Source organism: Nymphaea colorata, chromosome 8 (genome assembly GCF_008831285.2).
Source record: "Nymphaea colorata isolate Beijing-Zhang1983 chromosome 8, ASM883128v2, whole genome shotgun sequence".
In the NCBI taxonomy this organism is placed as follows: domain Eukaryota; kingdom Viridiplantae; phylum Streptophyta; class Magnoliopsida; order Nymphaeales; family Nymphaeaceae; genus Nymphaea; species Nymphaea colorata.
The window spans coordinates 18,160,721-18,179,998 of NC_045145.1; the positions used below are offsets into that span (position 1 = coordinate 18,160,721).

At 38.8% G+C, this 19,278-nt stretch overlaps 2 protein-coding genes across 2 annotated transcripts; both read right to left on the reverse strand.

The window, feature by feature from the left end:
- Window positions 1–266: 266 nt before the first annotated feature.
- LOC116258807 (uncharacterized) lies at window positions 267–5,047 on the reverse strand. The gene is made up of 8 exons (XM_031636214.2): window positions 4,719–5,047; window positions 4,381–4,621; window positions 3,119–3,341; window positions 1,908–1,978; window positions 1,665–1,742; window positions 1,075–1,162; window positions 794–849; window positions 267–455 (listed from the first exon to the last, which is right to left on the reverse strand). Exons 1-8 carry the CDS (start codon window positions 4,905–4,907, stop codon window positions 382–384), a joined length of 1,020 nt encoding a protein of 339 aa, XP_031492074.1. The 5' UTR covers window positions 4,908–5,047; the 3' UTR covers window positions 267–381.
- A 1,753-nt stretch (window positions 5,048–6,800) lies between these two features.
- Window positions 6,801–10,187, reverse strand: LOC116258808 (nudix hydrolase 17, mitochondrial-like). Its single transcript, XM_031636215.1, has 5 exons — window positions 10,050–10,187; window positions 8,867–8,978; window positions 8,549–8,632; window positions 7,492–7,623; window positions 6,801–7,401 (listed from the first exon to the last, which is right to left on the reverse strand). Exons 1-5 carry the CDS (start codon window positions 10,118–10,120, stop codon window positions 7,240–7,242), a joined length of 561 nt encoding a protein of 186 aa, XP_031492075.1. The 5' UTR covers window positions 10,121–10,187; the 3' UTR covers window positions 6,801–7,239.
- Between the last annotated feature and the right edge of the window lie 9,091 nt (window positions 10,188–19,278).

The following is a 19,278-nucleotide window of genomic DNA, read 5'->3' on the forward strand; positions in this document are numbered from 1 at the left end:
TGGGTAGGGCAGTACTGGCCAGACCAAAAAGGCCCACCGATACGGCCTTCAAAACACGACACAACAATTGTAGACGGCTTGTTCTACAATGGGACCAAATGGGTCGTGAATCTCCTGACCAATAATATCAAATAACTTTTAAATAATTTTCAATAGGGAAATCTCGTTAGTTGTTCTATATGGTACCTAACTTATCTTTCGGTAAGAAGTTTACCAAACTAGCTGGATTCTGTCCACCAGTAGAAGAGAGAGAGAGAGAGGTTCAATGCTTCATAATTTCTTTTATAATTACGCATCAAATCTTCTAGTTTACCATTACAAGGATAGAAACACATGCAGTGTGCAGTCAAAATTCTCCACGCTGGATAATCAAGCGGCAGCTCACGCCAACTTTCTGTTCCTTCGAAGTTCATCCATGAGAAAATGTGCTACAGATTTGTATCCCATCTCACGAGCTGACAATTTGCATTGCACAAAAGAGTTGAACTTGTTAGTAATGTTTCAACCGCATAAGCAAGACTCCTAACAGGAGCTGAATCCTTTTATCGTTCACATCGTTTACTCAGAATCAATATATCATTAGCTTTGACACTTTAGAGGAAGATGAGGACGTGATGCACATCTTAAAATAAATTCAAAGCCTCTGGAACTTAAATTTATGTTAAAGAACTTAAAGTCTGCACACCAGGAGTAGTGGAGACGTCAAACCCATTGCAAATCCAACAGAATTTGGCTATTGCTAAATGTGGATCATTTAGTTAAACTGCATAAGGGGGAAGGCAAAATGTCAAACCTCTGAAAATGGCAATGCCAGTAGGTGCTAGGTTGTGCTTCTTCAAGCAAAATGAACTGCAATTAAGAGCCCCAAACATCTGTCACTATTTGAAAATATATGATACGCTATCAAGTTTCATAGCAAGGGTAGTCATTTGCTAAAGTCTCTATCTTTTGACACAAGGTTCAGTAGTCCTGCTTCAGGACTGTCCTAGGAGTTACTCAAGTATTCTTATTGCATTTCTTTCACAAAGTTTGCAAATTGCCAGAAGAAATTTTGGACATAGAGATGAATGATACCTGTTACATATCCAATATGGTTTACTGCCTTGAGCTTCAATGCAATGTGGGCAAACCCAATTCCTGTTTTTTCTGACTTCATCTATATCTGGTCAATTTAGAATATGTCAAAATAGCCTTACCACATAGCTGACTCACAAACAGTTTTTCTGTTCACATCATATTATGCAAGTCCAAATTTATGAACAAGGAAATCTAATCAAAAGTTTCATTTAGTCCATTCAGAGTACATTAGATATTAAATTGCAGTCAGGAGATATTTCAGCTACTAGTTCCAATTGAGTAAGTAGCTATTGAACAAAACAGTTGCAAGTGGCTGGTCATTTTTCACCCGAAAGTACACCATAAACAATTGTCGATTAAATATCGCAGGGAGGAAATTGTTTGCAATTTATTTCCAACTCTCAATCTACAAACTACAGGAAAGGAAGACCAGCACTGGCAAAAACGCACTGAAAGGCTGATTTATTAACAGGATCATCTCACTCCTAGCTAATCATAACTAGCAAGTGCATCAATTTTGCTGCTACAATGACATGAAACGTCTAACAGAAAAATTGTAATGCATTTCTTGTGTTAGAATGGCTTACCTTCTCCATATCTGACCTTGAGACATGCTCTACAAAAGACACCTTGGCTAGAATGGCATATAGAGCAATCTGTCTTTCCTGAAACCAGCCTTATATTAGAAAGATATAGGGAACTTTTGTACATGGTTATATAAAATTAGCCTTCAGAAACAACATTCACCAAAAAAGTTCAGCAATTTTAAGATAAGGGCGCATAAAGGTTTATCTTGTAAAATGGGCATGAATTACATAGTACATACTGACCTAGACAAGGCTGCTCCACATCACGGTTTCCACATCGCAGGCAATTGTCTTCTCCACATAGCTTTTTCTGTCTGAAACAATTCAGCATATTAAAAAACTGCTGATGGTCTGAAGTAAATATGCCACTAAGTTGAAAACAGTAACTGTTTCCATGGCATTGATTAAAGAAACAAGTGAGTAACAAGTATTATCTTCCAACAAATGTTTAACATGCAGATGGCTAGGTTGACTTAAGTCTTCAGCCAAAGGAAAAGAAAGGTGCAAGAACCAAAGGTGTTTCTCTTCTCAGATAGTTGAAGACAACAGAAAAGTATCCACAGTGATAAAGGGAAGTACTTGTGAGTTTTACATGACCGACAACCAATAGGGTACAGTCAGTGTGGCATATCCTAGCCAGTTGCTGGGATGTTCAAATCATAATCGTGGTCTCTACTCATCATCAACCACAACAGCAAATCTATAACTCATATTATGGGTGAAGCACATGTAGAGAATGGTACTGCATCGCTTCCTGCCCCCACAAAGTGCTTTCAATTTTCAACAGAAGGTTGCTGATTGTTCAGTAACTTGTTTTAGCAACCCACATACCAGGATGCAACATATGTTCCTAGTGCTCAGTACCAGATAAAGCCTTACATTCAAAATTCATCCCAGTCGCTAGTTTATTTTAAGGAGCAACTGAAATGCTTACATCAAGATGCAGAAAAGTTCCAGTCCAGCATCTTTTTCCATAAGCAGTACCAAATAAAGCTTTATAATCAAAATTCAGCCAAGTGCTAGCCTCGTTTTGGGAAGAATGTGAAACATAGGCTCCATTAGTATCCCCAACTCTCTGTCAGTATGAAACCCCTCAACCATTTATGTGCTAGGTACGCATAACTGCACGTTTGTAATCTAGCCAACATACAAGAATTAGGCAACTGTGGCCTATAAGTTGATTTCTCAACCAGACTGGTATTGTCAAAGTCCATTCTGCTAAAACCTTAGCATCTCATCTAATTTCCAGGCCCTCTGTCTCAATCGGCTGCACCAGACAGCAATTTGCACCTGCCATAGCTCCAGAATTTTGCTTTAATTAGAGATCCATACCCAGTTTATGTCACCAGTCTACAGGAATGATAGTGTTCAGTGCATGAATCTAGTGAGTGATATGTAGAGGCCATTCAATTGCAGGAAATCCAAAACGGTAGAGAGTGAGAAAGGAGTAAGACCTACAAAAATGGCAGCATATGCCCAAAATAGGATCGTAGATACTTCCTCTTTCCTTGCTATTGCACCTCCGTGCCAAGACATGGTCAGGAAGCTGCAGGTCAGCAGGTCTGGCATATATAAGTGGTGCATTTGCTGGTCTTACTTCTTCGCAGCCGTCCTCTTTCCTAGCTTTCAGTGGTTTTCCCTTCTTGAATGAGTCTGACAGAGGCTCCTTCTGGGGATCTAGATGAAGAACCAAAGAAACAACGAGACAAAGAAACAAAAGAAAGTAAAACATAAAATCATTGGTTGAATTAACATGGAATTCGGAATTCCCACAGTTAATTCCATTTCAAAAAGGTGTGTTTGCTACAGGCAGAAGGCAAACGAGAAAAAGGAAACATGTGCAGGACCCACGCAGGACTGACAAGTGACAAATCACATCTGCATGTTCTTCTCAACGCAAAGTGGGAACATGCTCTTACAGAGAAACAAGCAATCAGGACGGGTCCTTGACACAGATAAATGTTGCATGGTTTTTTGCAGTGCAATTCTATTAATTTCATGATTGGCAGCATATATAACTAGCTACGACACCGTAAGGTTCAAAACATTCCCTCAACTGGGAGCAGAGTCTAATTGAGAGCTACATAACGCCGACCGTTTCAAGGCACCATCCGGACTGATATTTAAAGGTAACCCAAGATTGTACATAACCTGTACAAGGTCTTATGAGCTACTGATAATTTGAGTCCTTGAGTTCTTCTAAACTAAGCCTTTCTCCTTCCTTGCCCACCCCCAACCCCTCTCCCTCCGTCTTGTTTTTATCCATCTAACTTCCATCCAGTCGCTACCGCATTGGAACAGATACCAGTATGACAGAAACAAGCAGGGTTGCTACAAACCGCACGCAAGACAAATGAAACTGAGGCAATCACCAGAAACTCAGGTGAGTTCTTTCAAGTTGGTCGGGTTTCCACTATGTTACGAATTTCATATAAGAGACTCTTCTGGATTGGTTCCAACCAAATAACTGCTCCTACCGCGTAGTAGTTCCCCGCCATTACATTGTGAGAGCATTTACATTGCCGGTTCAGTTAAACCAGCAATGCATCAAACAGATAGAGGGCATCGGAACCACTCGTCATAATACACATACATTCAGCCATGAGACTTGGCCATAATTATGTGGTCCTATATGAGAGAAATTGGCCATTAGGTTTCGATTGCATTCTTTGCTTCTAGGAGAAGGAGAAAGGAGAATGTACAGGCTATAACTTGCCTGGTATGGGAATGGCAGTCCGTTTGCTTTCCAACCGGCTCGACCGGCGCCTGCCCAGTTGGGAAAAGACAGACCCATTTTCTGGGTCGCTTTTGTCTTTCAGTCGACTTGATCGACGAACTGAGGTGAAATCGCGCACTTTCTTAATATATTTCTTCGGCGTCTTGAAAGGTTTTACTGGAGAAAACCTCTCTTTGAGAATCTCCGCGCTCCTCTCCAAGCCCAGAGATGCCAATTTCGCCTTCGAATATCAATAGAGAGCGAGAAGATAGTGAGCAATGGTGAGCTAAAAGGGATTACATTTCTTTAGATGGGGAGGAGGTAAAGAAAAGGCCAACCAGGTTCTCTGCGACCCTGGCGTTCCGGACATCTTCGTAATGGCTCCTTGCTTGTAGTCTGCCCATGGACGACGCTAGAGAGCGAGAGAGAGAAAGAGAGAGAGAGAGGAGGGAGGAAGGAGAAGGGAACACTAACGGCACTGAAAGCTGAACTTCAAATTTCAAATACTGCCGGCGCAGGCGAATCATATGAACACTAATCGGGCAGGCAACGCAAGGGACAGGCCGGGACCTACTCAGCAGTTCTCCATTATACAAGTCTGGCTCTAAACCAGTTGGGCAGATCTGCAAAATCGTGTTTGAAAAGAAGACAATCTCTAGCTTTCACTTCTCATAGCAGGCTTTAACTATCTGACCATTAACCATCCTATAATATGTTAAATCATATATTAAAGGAATAACAAATCTCTCGCGTCCAATTTTTGTAGCAGGCATTAACTATGCGATCGTTAACCATGTTCATTTAATGGGGACAAGATACCTGGCCGAGGACCAAATTAGCTGGTCTCTTCCCCCTCTTCAGAACAAAGCAATGCTCTCAAAGCGACAGGGTCTCCACCACCAATACCTGTTCGAGGCACCTGAAAGAGAGAAGACAATCTCAAGCATGCAACAGTGACAGTGCATGCCCTCGTTACGGAGGAAATCAAGACGTATGAATTGGCAAAATCAAAAGACATTGTGGATGATTAGCAAAATCAAAATGATCTGTAAAAGCAATGTTGCTATTGTAAATACCTTGATTTTAGTCAGATGTAAAAACACTGATGAAGCAAATTTGAGCTAGCCGAATCGGCGCTATGGGAGATGCTTGACTTTTTCAAAAATTTGTAGTAAGTTTAGATTTTTCATTCTGCCATCTAGTCCGAGGGAGAAAGAGAGAAGATAATGAAGACACAATGCGTTAATGCTTGATGTACTGCCTGCATTATTTAAGTCTGCACCGAACTGTACACCTTGATGAGTGCCATTTTTCATTTATTGGCCTATCCGCTTAGATATAGATTTGGTCCAACCTGACAGAGTTTAATTAAAAACAAAAATGGAACTTACTTTGTGTTTTGTGCCTGGGTGATGGGACGAAAACCACATCTTATGTGGAAATTTTTATGGGCCAGGTTATTTATTCCCTTTACCAAAACATACTTTTCTCAAAAGTTTTGGCAAATCCAGTTCCAACCATCACTCAAACACAACTTAAATGTTGTTTGAAAAGCAATCATGGGTGTCATTTAAATGTGTCATGGATAGCGAGATTTTTTTTTTTAAAGGCAGGCCAAGCCGTTCAATCAACTCAACTTATCCGAGTAGGACCAAACTAAACCCAAATCCAAAAAATACATTGAAATTTTAAAACTTTTTAATGTAATTTGTTTTTCCAATTAGCTGGAGTGGGGCCACAGACTAGGCGAGCCCCCTCCCTCGCCCCTAGTGCCATGAAACTTAGTTGATCAGAAAAGCAAGATTAATTTCGAAAGTAGGTTTTGTAAGCTTGTGAGGGTTCGTGCAGATTCCAAAACCAAGTAGGCTCGAGCTCAGACAAGTGCCGAACAAGTAACAGAAAATCATTGACCTTGTTCCAATAATTGTACATATTTTGGGATTTTTACAACTAAGGTCGCAGGCCATGTTTAAACGTACTGCTCCAATAATTATACATACCTTTTCAACTATATATATGACAAGCCAAGGTCTTTGGCCGTGTTGAACGTTTGTGCCCCGGACCCTTTTGGTCGGTCTCTCTTGGAGGCATGTGGCACGGGTCCAGGCCGGACGCTTGGTCGGTTTATTTTGAAAAACACGTGCATGAAAATTAAGTAAGTATTAGACAGATTTTACTTTAGCTATCAGGAGAAATTTAGATAACAAATATTAAAGTTCGATTCTCGCAACTCGGTTTGGAGATCACAATCGAATCAAATCAATCTTCTTCATGAAGTGTCTTCTTCTTATCAGGTAGAAAACCCATAGTGTGAAGTGAAGCCCACTCCATGCCTCAATGGACCTGGAACTGAACAGTGTGGAAAGTGGAACCTAAGTTATAATACAGAATGATAACATAGATTGCTGCTGCATCGTGGAAATTTTTTACATTTCACTGCTTCTTTCTTTTTCTCCACCTACCAATAAGGTCCTTCATAACCAAACAAAACGAAGTACAACAATTGCTGCGGTCGACGTGAGGACCTTAATTTGGGGAGCATCTTACAGGTCAAAAGAATAAATATGAAACGAAGATTACAAATTAAAAAAAAAAAAAATGATTGCATCGCTCTATAGATTCCAGGAAGCGAGCAGAACATAAGCAAAGGTATACCTTGTGATGAATGTTACATCCAAGATCACGTTTTACAGATGCTCACAAGACGGTTCAGAAGCCTTCCAAAAAAGAAGCAAAACGTGACCTTCTCTCTTCCTAGGTTGGTGTCTAGCTACTTGTTGAAAGGAAGTGGCACGGTCAGCAGAAAGCGGTCAGCCCCTCGGTTATTAAATCGTTTGTTGCCGAGATCTAGCAGTGCTGCTACTCGGAAGAAGATGAATCGTCTGATGAATTTGTTGAATATACTGAAAGAGCGGAATCAGCGGGGGTTTTCAGCGGCCTGTTCGTTCGCCGTATTAGTAGTTCAAGTGCTTCTCGCATCCACATATACTCGCAAGAAACTCTTGCTTCGCCAACAGTTACCTGCCAAAACCAGTTGCAGCACAGTTGAGTAATGGCCTTCTTGGTGCAACCAGAGAAGATGGTAGCGATCTCAAAGATTTGTAGACATACCCATTTCCGTTCTCGAACATTTTTTTCCGGCCACCAATCCAGTTGCTCAGTTACGTGCAAAGGGAACATGTATCCCACGCGGTACGTGTCTTTGTGGCTTTTGCTTTTAAAGATCCATTCCCCCAGCAAGTCCTGCAATCGACCATAAGCATGTAAACAATTTGCCTCCACTAGGGAAATAGTTTTAGGGATCAAACTTCAAAGTATTAGATCAAGTTTGCTTGCTATAAATTCAACCTTTCACTCGGTTATTTAACTACTTCACGAAAGGACCTTCGACTTTTAAAGAACATTCATGTTTGAATATTTTATATCTGTTGAATGAAATTACATATCATTAAGATATATGATCACTCGCAAAAAGAAACGTTAAAGTTTGAATGTTGCACCTATGTCTTTTAAAGAACATTCATGTTTGAATATTTTATATCTGTTTATAATTGAGTTAGGTAACTTCTTGTACAATAATATTCAATTAGTCATTGATTGTCCCTCATGTTGGAAAGGGGTTTTACTGTTCACGAGCCTGCTGCCCATGTTACAGTAATAAAATTTAAAAAACAAAACTGCTTTTTCCGGAACTTAATCAGAGTAGTTGAAGTTGGTCTTCCTCGTCTACCATTCAAACACGCGCGTTGATCATTCAACAACTTCCACGTTAGCAGTTAATGCAGCTCTCTCTCTCTCTCTCCCTCTCTCTCTCTCTCTCTCTCTCTCTCTGTGTGTGTGTGTGTGTGTGTGTTTATCTTTAGTCAATCATCAAACAGTAACTTAAAGATTACAACACTATATGTATAACTTCAAAATCACATAAAGCAAAGGCAAATCATGCTCCGATATGTATATGTATACATACAACCTAAATTAATGTTATAATGCATATGGATTGCTGATACTCGTCTAAAGATCCATATAATTAATTAGGATGCAGTCCCTTGTTAGTTTCCTAGAAATTCAGTTTGCATTTTTATGAATAAGATCTGAAAAGCATCGACCCACATGTTTACAACCAGAATCAAAATAAACAAAAGGGAGCAAGCGGAAAAAGTAAACTAACACCAATGTCTCCTCTTACTCCCGCTTCCTCTAATGCTTCCCTGCGAGCTGCATCACCGAGTGATTCATCTGTCTCCCAACCCCCCTACAAAGAAAATCAGAACAATCAGAAAAAGAGATTTTTTTTTTATCCCAAATTCAAAGTTGATGGGACTTCTCGATCTTGATTCCACACAGTTTGCTTTGCAAGTGAGCACTTACATGTAATAAAATAACAATAGATTACTAATGAAGCAGTTAATATTTTGATAGTTGATACCCGCTAACTATATATTATTAATGAAGCAGTTATACTATATGTATGTATAAATGTACATACCTTTGGAAACAACACCCCGTTGCCCTTCTGCGAGCTGATCATTAGGACTTCAAGCTTCTTGCCGAAACCATTCTCGTTAGAGTCGTTTGCAGTAAATCGATAGGGAATGCATCTGAGGTATCAGGAAAAAAGCAAACCAGCTTCAATTTTTTTGAATAAACCAATAGTCCTTCAGTTGAAAATATAGTAATTGGTGCTTACAGATTGCTATTTTTTAAAGGGATATTAAATGAAGCATAACAGATGGTTCTTCGATCGTAGTCACAAATAACAACAATAACAGTAATAATTTTATTTTAATCATAATGGTACTTATAATTATGTTGACTAAAATAACTTGGTAAACGGAATTAACGCAAAATCATTGCTTGGAAACTAAGAGAGCAATCTTCTGTTCCTGTGGGCCTGCATCACCATGTGGACCGTCAGCAGCCTAAATTCAATGCCTCAACCTCATCTAGATCCTAACTATTATTGGCGGAGAACCAGAGAGGCAACTTCGTCTGCCTCACTTTCTGTAATGAAGCGAGAAGACGACTTTGCAAAATTTCACTCATCCATCACACACATATCCGTAGCCGTTTTCTTTTGGTAGAATCTATTCCCACGGAACAATGTACAATTTTCCATTAATGCTGCTAAAATTTTCAAGCGTATTTCTTAGCAGGTTCCATCCATTTCATTTCAGTTCATACCTCCCTCCCTCCCTCTCTCCCTCTCTCCCCCTCTCCACCGTGAAGTGCCCTTCCCAAGACAAGGCCCTTCATTCTCCTTTTACCTAAGAATGAAATACAGGGGGACTCGCCTGTTGACTACCCATCTTAGTTCTACTCTCTCAATCACCAAGTCTTGTTTCAAAAGATGCTGTGGTGATCCACATGGCCAAAAGGTTACAGTGTAGAGGAAAAGTTGTTCTTTTTTTTCCCTCGAGGATTCTCATTTCTCAGACCAGCAGCGCATCCATGGCGGCACAGATACTTGCTTCGTGAACAGAAGGGGTACGAAACGTGCATGGGCTCACACAACTCGAGGGAAGCATCAAACGCCATGGAAACCATCTCGTCGTTCAGATCTACGTCCGATACCATATGACATCTTCAGAAAGAAGCCCCCAGTTTCGGTGCTACGATGGTGACGCGAGAGAGAGAGAGCAAGAGACAGAGAGAGAGGGAGAGAGAGATACCCTGCAATGAGACGTCGACCCTCATAGTAGCGTTGGTGGCGCCTCCCAGTGCGAGAAACCAGCGGTATCATTGGCGACGACCCTTTCGATCCAAACCTTTGTTACCGAGCGAGAGAGAGAGAGCGAGCGAAAGAGTGTGTCAAGGCACGAACTTGGAAACAAATGAAGGCTTTCTATTCTATATATGCTCTTTCGTTTCCGTGTTAGCCGCGTGTCTACACGACACCCATGCCTTTTTTTTTTACAATTCATGTCGGTGGCATCTAATATATATATATATATATATATATATATATCAACTGCATCAACGAACGATCAGACCTACACGTCAGTGAACACGTTAGAGGGATTAATTCATCAAAATCTCTTCGCTCAGGTAGGCTTTTCTTGGTTCGGGTGAATTTGACTCGATCCACTTGTTACTAAACAGAGTCAAGATTCGGAGGAGCAACCCGATCTGAAGCTCTTGGAACAAGTGCCCCGGTCTTTTAAACTTTCAAGTCAAATGAGATGGCTCGCTGTGGTGCTGAAATGACCGAACCAAGCTGCCAGTGGTTTAGGACCCCGAATTATTGTTGTTCTCCACCTGAATCGCCCAAGCAATCGAGGCGTCCTTGTTTGACTGGACGGCCAAGTGAGTTCAGCTAAGTATGTCGCCCAACTGAGCCGGCTATTACTCCGGCGAATCCTTGCCTCACAAGATAGAAAGTTTTCAGGTTCTACAGTCGTATTGTAACAAGTAAGAATCAAGCAGAATGTACAAAGAATCACGATTAATTTCCTCACATGGATCTCCCATACCCACGTAGTCTATGATTAATTTACATCAGTTAATAACTAGTTCACGCAATTCCACTTATTCCTTCACAAAGGTTCTATTATTTTACAATATGATCTTATCGCTTCCCGGTTCATCTAATGGTTTGAAATTATCATTCAGATATTGGTTCTAGTGCTTTCTTTCGCTGCTTCCATTTGCTGCTTAGAACTTAATTTACCCCGATCAACAATTTTGCTACCATTTGATCAAATCTTAAACCGTCAAACGGGCTTTTTCTGAATAGCCGGAAAACTATTATGGAATACAAGCAAGGTATTGCGTTTCCGTTTCTTATTATTTCTTCCGGAACATAATCACGACGACATGGTCTAATTTTTGCGTCAGAAGACGAAGTCATGGTTCTGTAAGTCATCCATGTCTGGTGTCGCATAACTTCAGTTGGCATCTCTTGCACGGGTCAACCCAATCTTGCCGCACCAGAAAACCATATTGAAATTCGAATTCAACAAATTTAATGCCCGTATATGAACCAAGAACACAGTGTGTGTGAAACGGCCTTTATGATCGGTATCTCATACCCATTTTCGGTCGCGGGGAAGCTGCCGGTGATCCCCATGGGTTGACAAGTTCATCTCTGACTTCCAACAATGGCAGGGGTTTTATTTTTGCACATGAAAGACAGATGTTCAACTTTCCGCCCTGTGAAAGGACGTGTTCCTTTCGCTTTCGAGATTTTGGTCGTTCCCCATTTTGCATGAAGCGATTTGTGATGCTCAGGGAAACGGAATTTAGGTGATGCGATCATGACATGCACACAGGCTTTTCATGATCTTCGTAAACAATATCCCAACCATTACGAGTTGGCCGCAGATATCACGTTCTTCACGTTCGAATGCGTGCAGCACATGACTACATGTCTTGATTTGGCTCGGCCAACTACGTGAAAAGATGTTCTTTTGGGATACATGAGATTACAGGTCAACTGCACCTATATGTATAGAGAGCAAGATACGAAGTCAAATTATTTTAACCGGTTCAGAAGAAGATATAAATTTTAAGAGGAAACTACCTCAATTAGGAGGCCATGAAGCCCGATTCGATCGGCAATATGGATGAGACAGCCTTAGAAGCTCATTAGTGACATAAACTGATGGAGGTTCAATCCGATCCAGCTAATACTATGCTGGTTAAGCAGACTTCATTCTGACCATATAACACCAAATAGAAAGCTAATCCACTGTATTATCACTATAATCAGTCAAATTTGCACTCAAGTCCAATCATAATCCAAATCCGATCAAAATAAAAGTAGGCAACTAATGTTCTCATCGTCCCATGCAGCTAACTCGTCGACCATATGAAAATTTTGACAGCAACAACAAACAATGACAGACCTTCTTGGCCATCAAAAGATCGACAGAAACCAAAAGGAAAAAAATTTTATGTCGACGTTTGGAGAATCAGAATTAAAGTTTGATATCAAAGATTTAAACTAAACGATTTCACACGTGGTAGGTAGCACGTGTTGACTTGAGGAAAAAAGACCCTAAAAAACTAACTTGAGTTAGATGGCCGGCCCCCAAAAAGTCTCCGACTCTCCACCGCAGTTTGCTGCATTCTTTAAACAATGTGCACGGCAGCCCGCGGTTTGAACAGTCCAGATAGTGTTTCATCCATAACTTTCCACGATCTTCTAGGAAAGTTGCGAAGGATTCCAAATCCACCTGCCAATTCACCAAACGCCTTTGAATTGAGACGCAAGTTTCTAATGACACGGTAGTACTGCCCCCATGTTCAAAAGGAAAAGTTTTCCCTAGTTGAACGAAACATCCTAAATGCAGTATGTACTAACTTTTTTCCCGGATGTTAGAAGGATTAAGGAAAGAGTTTCATGTAGATTGGGAAAATGTTTGGAATTAATTCTATCTAGCATCTGTAATTTTTCCGGTAAGAGAGATTCTAAGCAGAAGTTGGGAGCTGCTGTACTCATCAATTCAGAGGCAAAATCATGGTCTAATCGCAATGTTAATTTGCTCCAATGCTGTGAAAAAACCGCTGTTGTCGAATCCGAAGTGAAGCTGCCGATTCAGGTCGATTATGATTACACTGGTCTACTCGTATCTGATTAAGCAACCATAATAAAATGGATGATCGTCGCAACCAGTGACGTTATATTTGTGTACGTGAAATAAGCACACGTATAGGAGATGTTGCATGCTATCGTCGCGAGTAGTTAATAAAATCACAATTCGTGTTGTTTATCGTGTAAGAGAGAGTGAGAGACAGATTGAGAACAAGTAACGTTAGTTTATATTTCGATGATTTGTTGCACGTTCTAGGAACTTGAGTGTTAGACCGTCAGTTGCTTCCGATTGGAAGGTAAGCGAGATGAACTTTTCATTTTTTTATATATAAAATGCGGTTACCCATAAATTTTTTTAATATGGCATGACTTTGATTGATAATGATCTACCAAAAGCAGCACTTTGGTTGTTTCGCCAAATACACGATATGGAGGCTGCGACCAGAAGCTGATCCTAGCGTTAAATTTGGCAGTTATGCGTCTAGACGTTGGTTAATTAGCATCAAAAGCCAAATAGCCCATGCATTCAGATCTAAGATCTGAAGTTTTAGAGTCATCATATTTCTTTTTTTCTTTTAAAGACCCAATTGTTTAGGTCTATACCTTTAGGGTTCATTCGGCAGCAGTAACACATTGTTACGTTACTGTTTCATGAATCTGTCCTAAAAAATTGAAGCAAATTCATAAAACATTTGTTGCTATGTTTTATGAATATGTTATATGTCCCATTTTTTGAGGCAATTCATGAGGCAGCAACAATCTGGTACTGCTACCGAACATCACAACTATGTGAGAAAGATCCAAATATGTGATTTCAGGTCGTCACACTTTCAAGAGATGGATCCAAATATGTGAGGTAGATGAAGATATGTTTCTTTAGTTGAGGCAGATCCAGATATGATTATTAAGTTGAATAGTATAAGATTTCAGACTCCCATTCCTGGTGAAACTTGTTAAACTTGGATCTTGCCGAGGTCCTTTCCTATTTGAGTAAAAATTCAAGCGCATTGCTAATCGACTATTCTACAGATAAATGAAAGGACTTGGAGGATACAAATAGGTGGGAAACAAGTTTTTGCTACAATTCTTAATTCAACCAATACCAAATCCATGCATGTATTGTTTTTCAAATCCACTAGAATAACAACAATTTGGCAATTGATTAGGACTTAGGAACAGTCAGGACCTGTTCTTGTAAGACCAAGAATCCCCATCTTACCAACAATTGATTCTCTCCTAGATCAGAAATGCTGTAGCTGCCAAGACGGTGTATTCATATGGGTCTAAAAAAATATCAAAGAGCGAGCACATTTTAAAAGGGAGTTATGAATGGTGTCAAAATGAAGACCGTAGATCATGCCCAAATTATTTCTTGTAAAACTTTAAGCAAAGGAGATGTTGTGGATATATAAAACAGGTTAAATATCACCTAGGCGAAGCAAATTTAATTTTATTAGCAAATTTACTTTGATTTGACCTATCATGCAAATCCAGAGCGTTGAAGGATTTGATTTTCTGGGGAAGCGCAAGTGAAACAAGGGCCTATGCTGCATCTCCTTTGACGGTTTTCTAAATACTAGGTGTTGCAATGCCCTTTTCAACGTGAATACATAATCCTGCTTACCTTATGAATGAATAATTTTCTCGATTTTTTTTTTTTTTTTTTTACCTATGGAGATAGGCTTTTAATGTGGAGACAGATGTTCTGCCTTATCCGGTGATGTCATTGAATGGTTGTTTTGATCTGATCTCATGCAATTGTCTCCTTCGCATTCTTCTGGAAATTTGTAAAGTACAAAAATAAAAAAAATTCGACATTCTAATACTTGATTTTTTACGTTCATTTTATTCTTTTGTTTGCCTATTTGAGGTAAAGGCAATGTTTTTATTATAACAGTTCAAGTTTTTCCTTAATCTTCGCTAGGCCATCCATCCATCTTGAAAGATCCATGGCCAAAATGATTGTAACAGGGCAACTAAGGGTCTCATATCTTCCTACTTGCAATAAGCTGAAATAGATGATGATGATATTTGATGTTCATGATGATGATGAATATAATAACGATGGAGATATGGGAAAAAAGGAGCAAATTGTCTTTTATTAACAGGCTGAATTAGCTCTAATTGATCAATATGCATCTAGCTATATTGGGTTTTTTCCTTTCCAATCTAAAATTATTATCAACTAATAAAATAGCAAGGGGACAATCTAAAAACCAATGTCAAACTTTGTCACTTCAACATGTCGAGCCAATACAATCCATAAGGCTTGATGCACAGTCATATTGATTATATGGAGATAGGAGCAACGTGAAGTGATAACAAGTCAGGCATTGTATATGATACTTTTGAGGAAAAAAAAGATACTTGCTAGTGGAAATATTAGAATTGAGTGCCAATTATGGATACAAATCCTTTATTTTTTGAAGTAAAGAGAGTTTTCTGGGTTTAGTCAACCCCAGATAGTGCCATATCCACTCACTTATCAAGGTAACAAATATTGTCCGTTTTTAAATTGGTTCACCAACCTTTCAAAGGCAATGTCAATTCAATGCCAAAATTAACTACTAATCTCTTTTCTCATTTGAGTATGAAACTTTAATGAGGATTTCGATGCACAGGCATATATTGCTCGTTAGAATCCCTATTTATTTCTAGAATAAAGGCCCTCCTCACGTCACTTTTGACAAGATACACAACCCCATCCAATTCATGAAATAAACTTAGAAACCCCACGAACTGATTTGAAGCACACTTAAACACCCTACAACTAATAACAAAATAATTAAAAATCAATAATTGTAACATGAATTACGCATTACATGAACAACTAACTGCCATCTAAAAGAAGAGGACCTAAGCAAAGGCTATAACATGAATATGAATAAAAATACCAAAATCAACTGAAATCAATGGCCACATTAACTGTACTTGTTTCATAAATAAATTAGAACATGAAAGTCACCAAGCAAGATCACAAAGTCATAGAAAAAGCAATCGTGACTATGTAACTAATTAAGAAAGGTGACAGAAGACCTACAAAACGGCCAGGCATCGTCCGGTAAAGACACCGGCTCGATAGGCAGACCTGAAATTCAGTGGATTTCGACTTTGCGTAAGCTAAGTTCTTTGGCTTTATTTTTAAAGACTCTAACCTCACACCAATATAAGACTAAAAAGAAAATGAATAAGAAAAGGTCAGACTCGGCTAAAAACTGCCATAAAATCACGTTTGATAGAAGTGTGTGTTTTCGGCAAATTACACCTGAAACAGTCGTGCTTTGGGACAGAGGTCAATCATACCACACAAGAAGACTCTGAGTAAGTTTTATAGCCACAAAAAAAGCGATCTTTTTTTTTTGAAAAAATGTGAAAAAACTTGCTAAATAACATTGCCGTTTAAAACTATAAAAAAATGTGTTTTTTGAAGAACATTATAAGCGAAAAAAACATGGTTTTTTTGTTTTATTCATTTTTTTTCATGCTTTTTTAATGCCAAACAGCTTTTTTTTCATTTCTAACTTTTATTTGTTGCAAATATTCTTATTTTTTTTATGTTTGCTAATCTTTATTTTTAAAAAATTACTGTATTTTTCTCTCTTTTTTCAAGCTCACTACGTTATACCCGAGAAAGACTTCACGGTTTAAAACTCAAAAAGCCTTTTGTGATTATGGTTTTAACTTCTGCTATTTTCATTTTTTACTACCAAGTATTTAGACCTGTGTTTGGATGAAACCTCAAAAAAAAACTTGGTTTTTTAAAAACCAAGTTTTGTGAAAGTTCTTTTTTTAACCGATTCTTGAAACCTGGTTTCTATTTTTGGGTCACAACACACAAACCAGGTTTTCGGTTTTCAAAACCTGGCTTTTTTGTTTATATGACAAGAATGAATTTTTGAGGGTAGAGTTTAACGGTTAGTAAGCTTCACTAGTTTGGCCTAAGAAACGGAATGCACGCCTCTAAGAGTATATACTTTTTTCCTGCTAACCAGAAAGGCAATGCCTTTGCCATTCGGTTCATCTACATGATACCATATTAAGCACAAGCAGTGTTTCAACAGGATGAAACTATTGAAAGAAAGGATTTCTGTATGTTAATCGAAGGTACAAATACATGTTCACTGGCTATCCGATGCTATTCTTTGGCATCAGTTAGCACTCACCACGGAAGCTTAGATTAACTTAACACCAGGGTTTCTCGAGCACCTGCAAGAACTAAACTGCATCTGAGAAAGAATCACAACAAATTTCCGTCATAAGCCTCCAAACAAGCGGCAGAATTACTTCAAAATGGGATCCATTTGTTTACAGAACTTGCATAAAGCATTCATTGTCACTTCCACCAGTAATGTGCCAATTTTGACCCATGCATGCCCCTGCGTGACCAGCTCTGGCATTCACTTCACCCTGAATATGTGGCTGGCATCACTCCATCTGCAGCACAAAGTAATGTTGACATACTGGTTGAGAGTTTCCATGTCTTGTATTTATTTCTTATACTTCTTATATAAACCATGAAATGAGGAAAAACAGGACAGGCTAGGAGCATAGAAACTGCAATTTCTGGCTTGCAGAATGATGCAACCCTATGTCATGGTTGTAGAAAGATTCAAATTGCTATCAAGCATGCCTTTCATGTCGATGAACATGCCCATGAGACAGTAGAAACAGACAGGAGAAGATCTCAAGTAAGTTAGATGATAGCTCTGGCAAGAAGAAAAAGCAAAATGGATTAAAGTACAGTATGAAGTAGAAAAATATTTCCTAAGACCTGTGATACATCTATAAGATCATTATCCGCAACTACCATGCCTATGTTAATGTATATTGAAGATCACCAAGACATGCCGAACGAGAACAACCAAAAAAAAAAATTAGAAGACACCATTTGGCATGCATTGTAGCTGAATGATCAAATCTTGGCAAGGGAAGTTCCTAAACTGCATAAATGGCGAACACCTTAAAGCAGTGAAACTTTAAAGAAGCATAGATTTACTATTTTGTCATGAAGTAAATCCCCATAGATTTACTATTTTGTCATGAAGTAAATCTTATTAACAAAAACTGCTCGTACTTGCGTTGTTTTTACCATGTCCCCACTTCATTGTTTCCAAATCAAGGACAAGCAGATCGTTTAGAAGTCCCCCAGCTTGAGCTCTCCGTCACCACTAATCATGAATAATCTAGAGCCAAGCGAAGTGACAGGGTGGTCTCCCCTAGCTTCCTGAGAATCTGAGATTATCATACTTGTGCCAAAAAAATTATTCGAAAATGTTGATATATGAATGTGCAAGTATTTTATTATTACTATTATTGGTAAAGTTTAACAGTATCACAAGAACAATAAACAATAAAATGCCAACCAACCGCAAATCCAGAAATGAGCAGGAAACTAGTAACTATCAGGATTTCAGGTTCTGCATATATAAAGGCGAGACAAAAGTGAATTTTATTTGTCATTGAACTTAAAAGCATAATAAGACGAATACACGAACTTACAGCAATGGGTATCCACATCAATTGATCGAACCGATCAAAATGGATAGCGATGGTGAATTAATAAGTTAATCAAAATGAAGGATCTATATTGGGCATGCAGCAGGAACTTGGTTATGGGAAGTGGGAACTGAATGAAGAGTGAAACTGATGGTGAATTAATAAGTTAATCAAAATGAAGGATCTATATTGGGCATGCAGCAGGAACTTGGTTATGGGAAGTGGGAACTGAATGAAGAGTGAAACTGATAATTAGTTGAACAATTTCTTAAATCATGGCAAATCAAAGAATTAGTAGATGCCTACTAAAATTTCACTTTTCTATTATAAAAGAAGCAAGCCTGTCAATATTGTCTGGAGTTAATGTTTCATATATCCTCCCACAGCTGGAAGTTTATTTCCCCATTTCTTGTGTAAAGGAGACAACAAATGGAAGCACCAAAGAACGGTACAGGATTAAAATTGACCAAGATTCTCATTTTGGCAGGGAAATATATAGACCCCAACCAGATGATGACATGAGGAAGCAGGGAATGGTTCATAAATACGACCATCCATGCCATCTTCCTGACCAAATGCTAGTTCAAATACGACCATCCAGGTAGATCAAAATTTCTTTCTTCTCGATTAAGATGAGTTGACCTTGAGATATAAAATTAGTTGGTCAACAATGAGACTTTGTGATTTATCAAGAAATAAATATTTTATTTTAGCTAAAACCATCTTGCAAATCCTATGAGCTACTGATTATGAAAATAGGAGCTTAGGCACATACACGCCTACAGTCAATACAATCATCCATAGTCATCATGTAATTACTATGGAGAATTGAAACCTAATTCTGTTCATGGTTAAGAATGTTAAAGAAA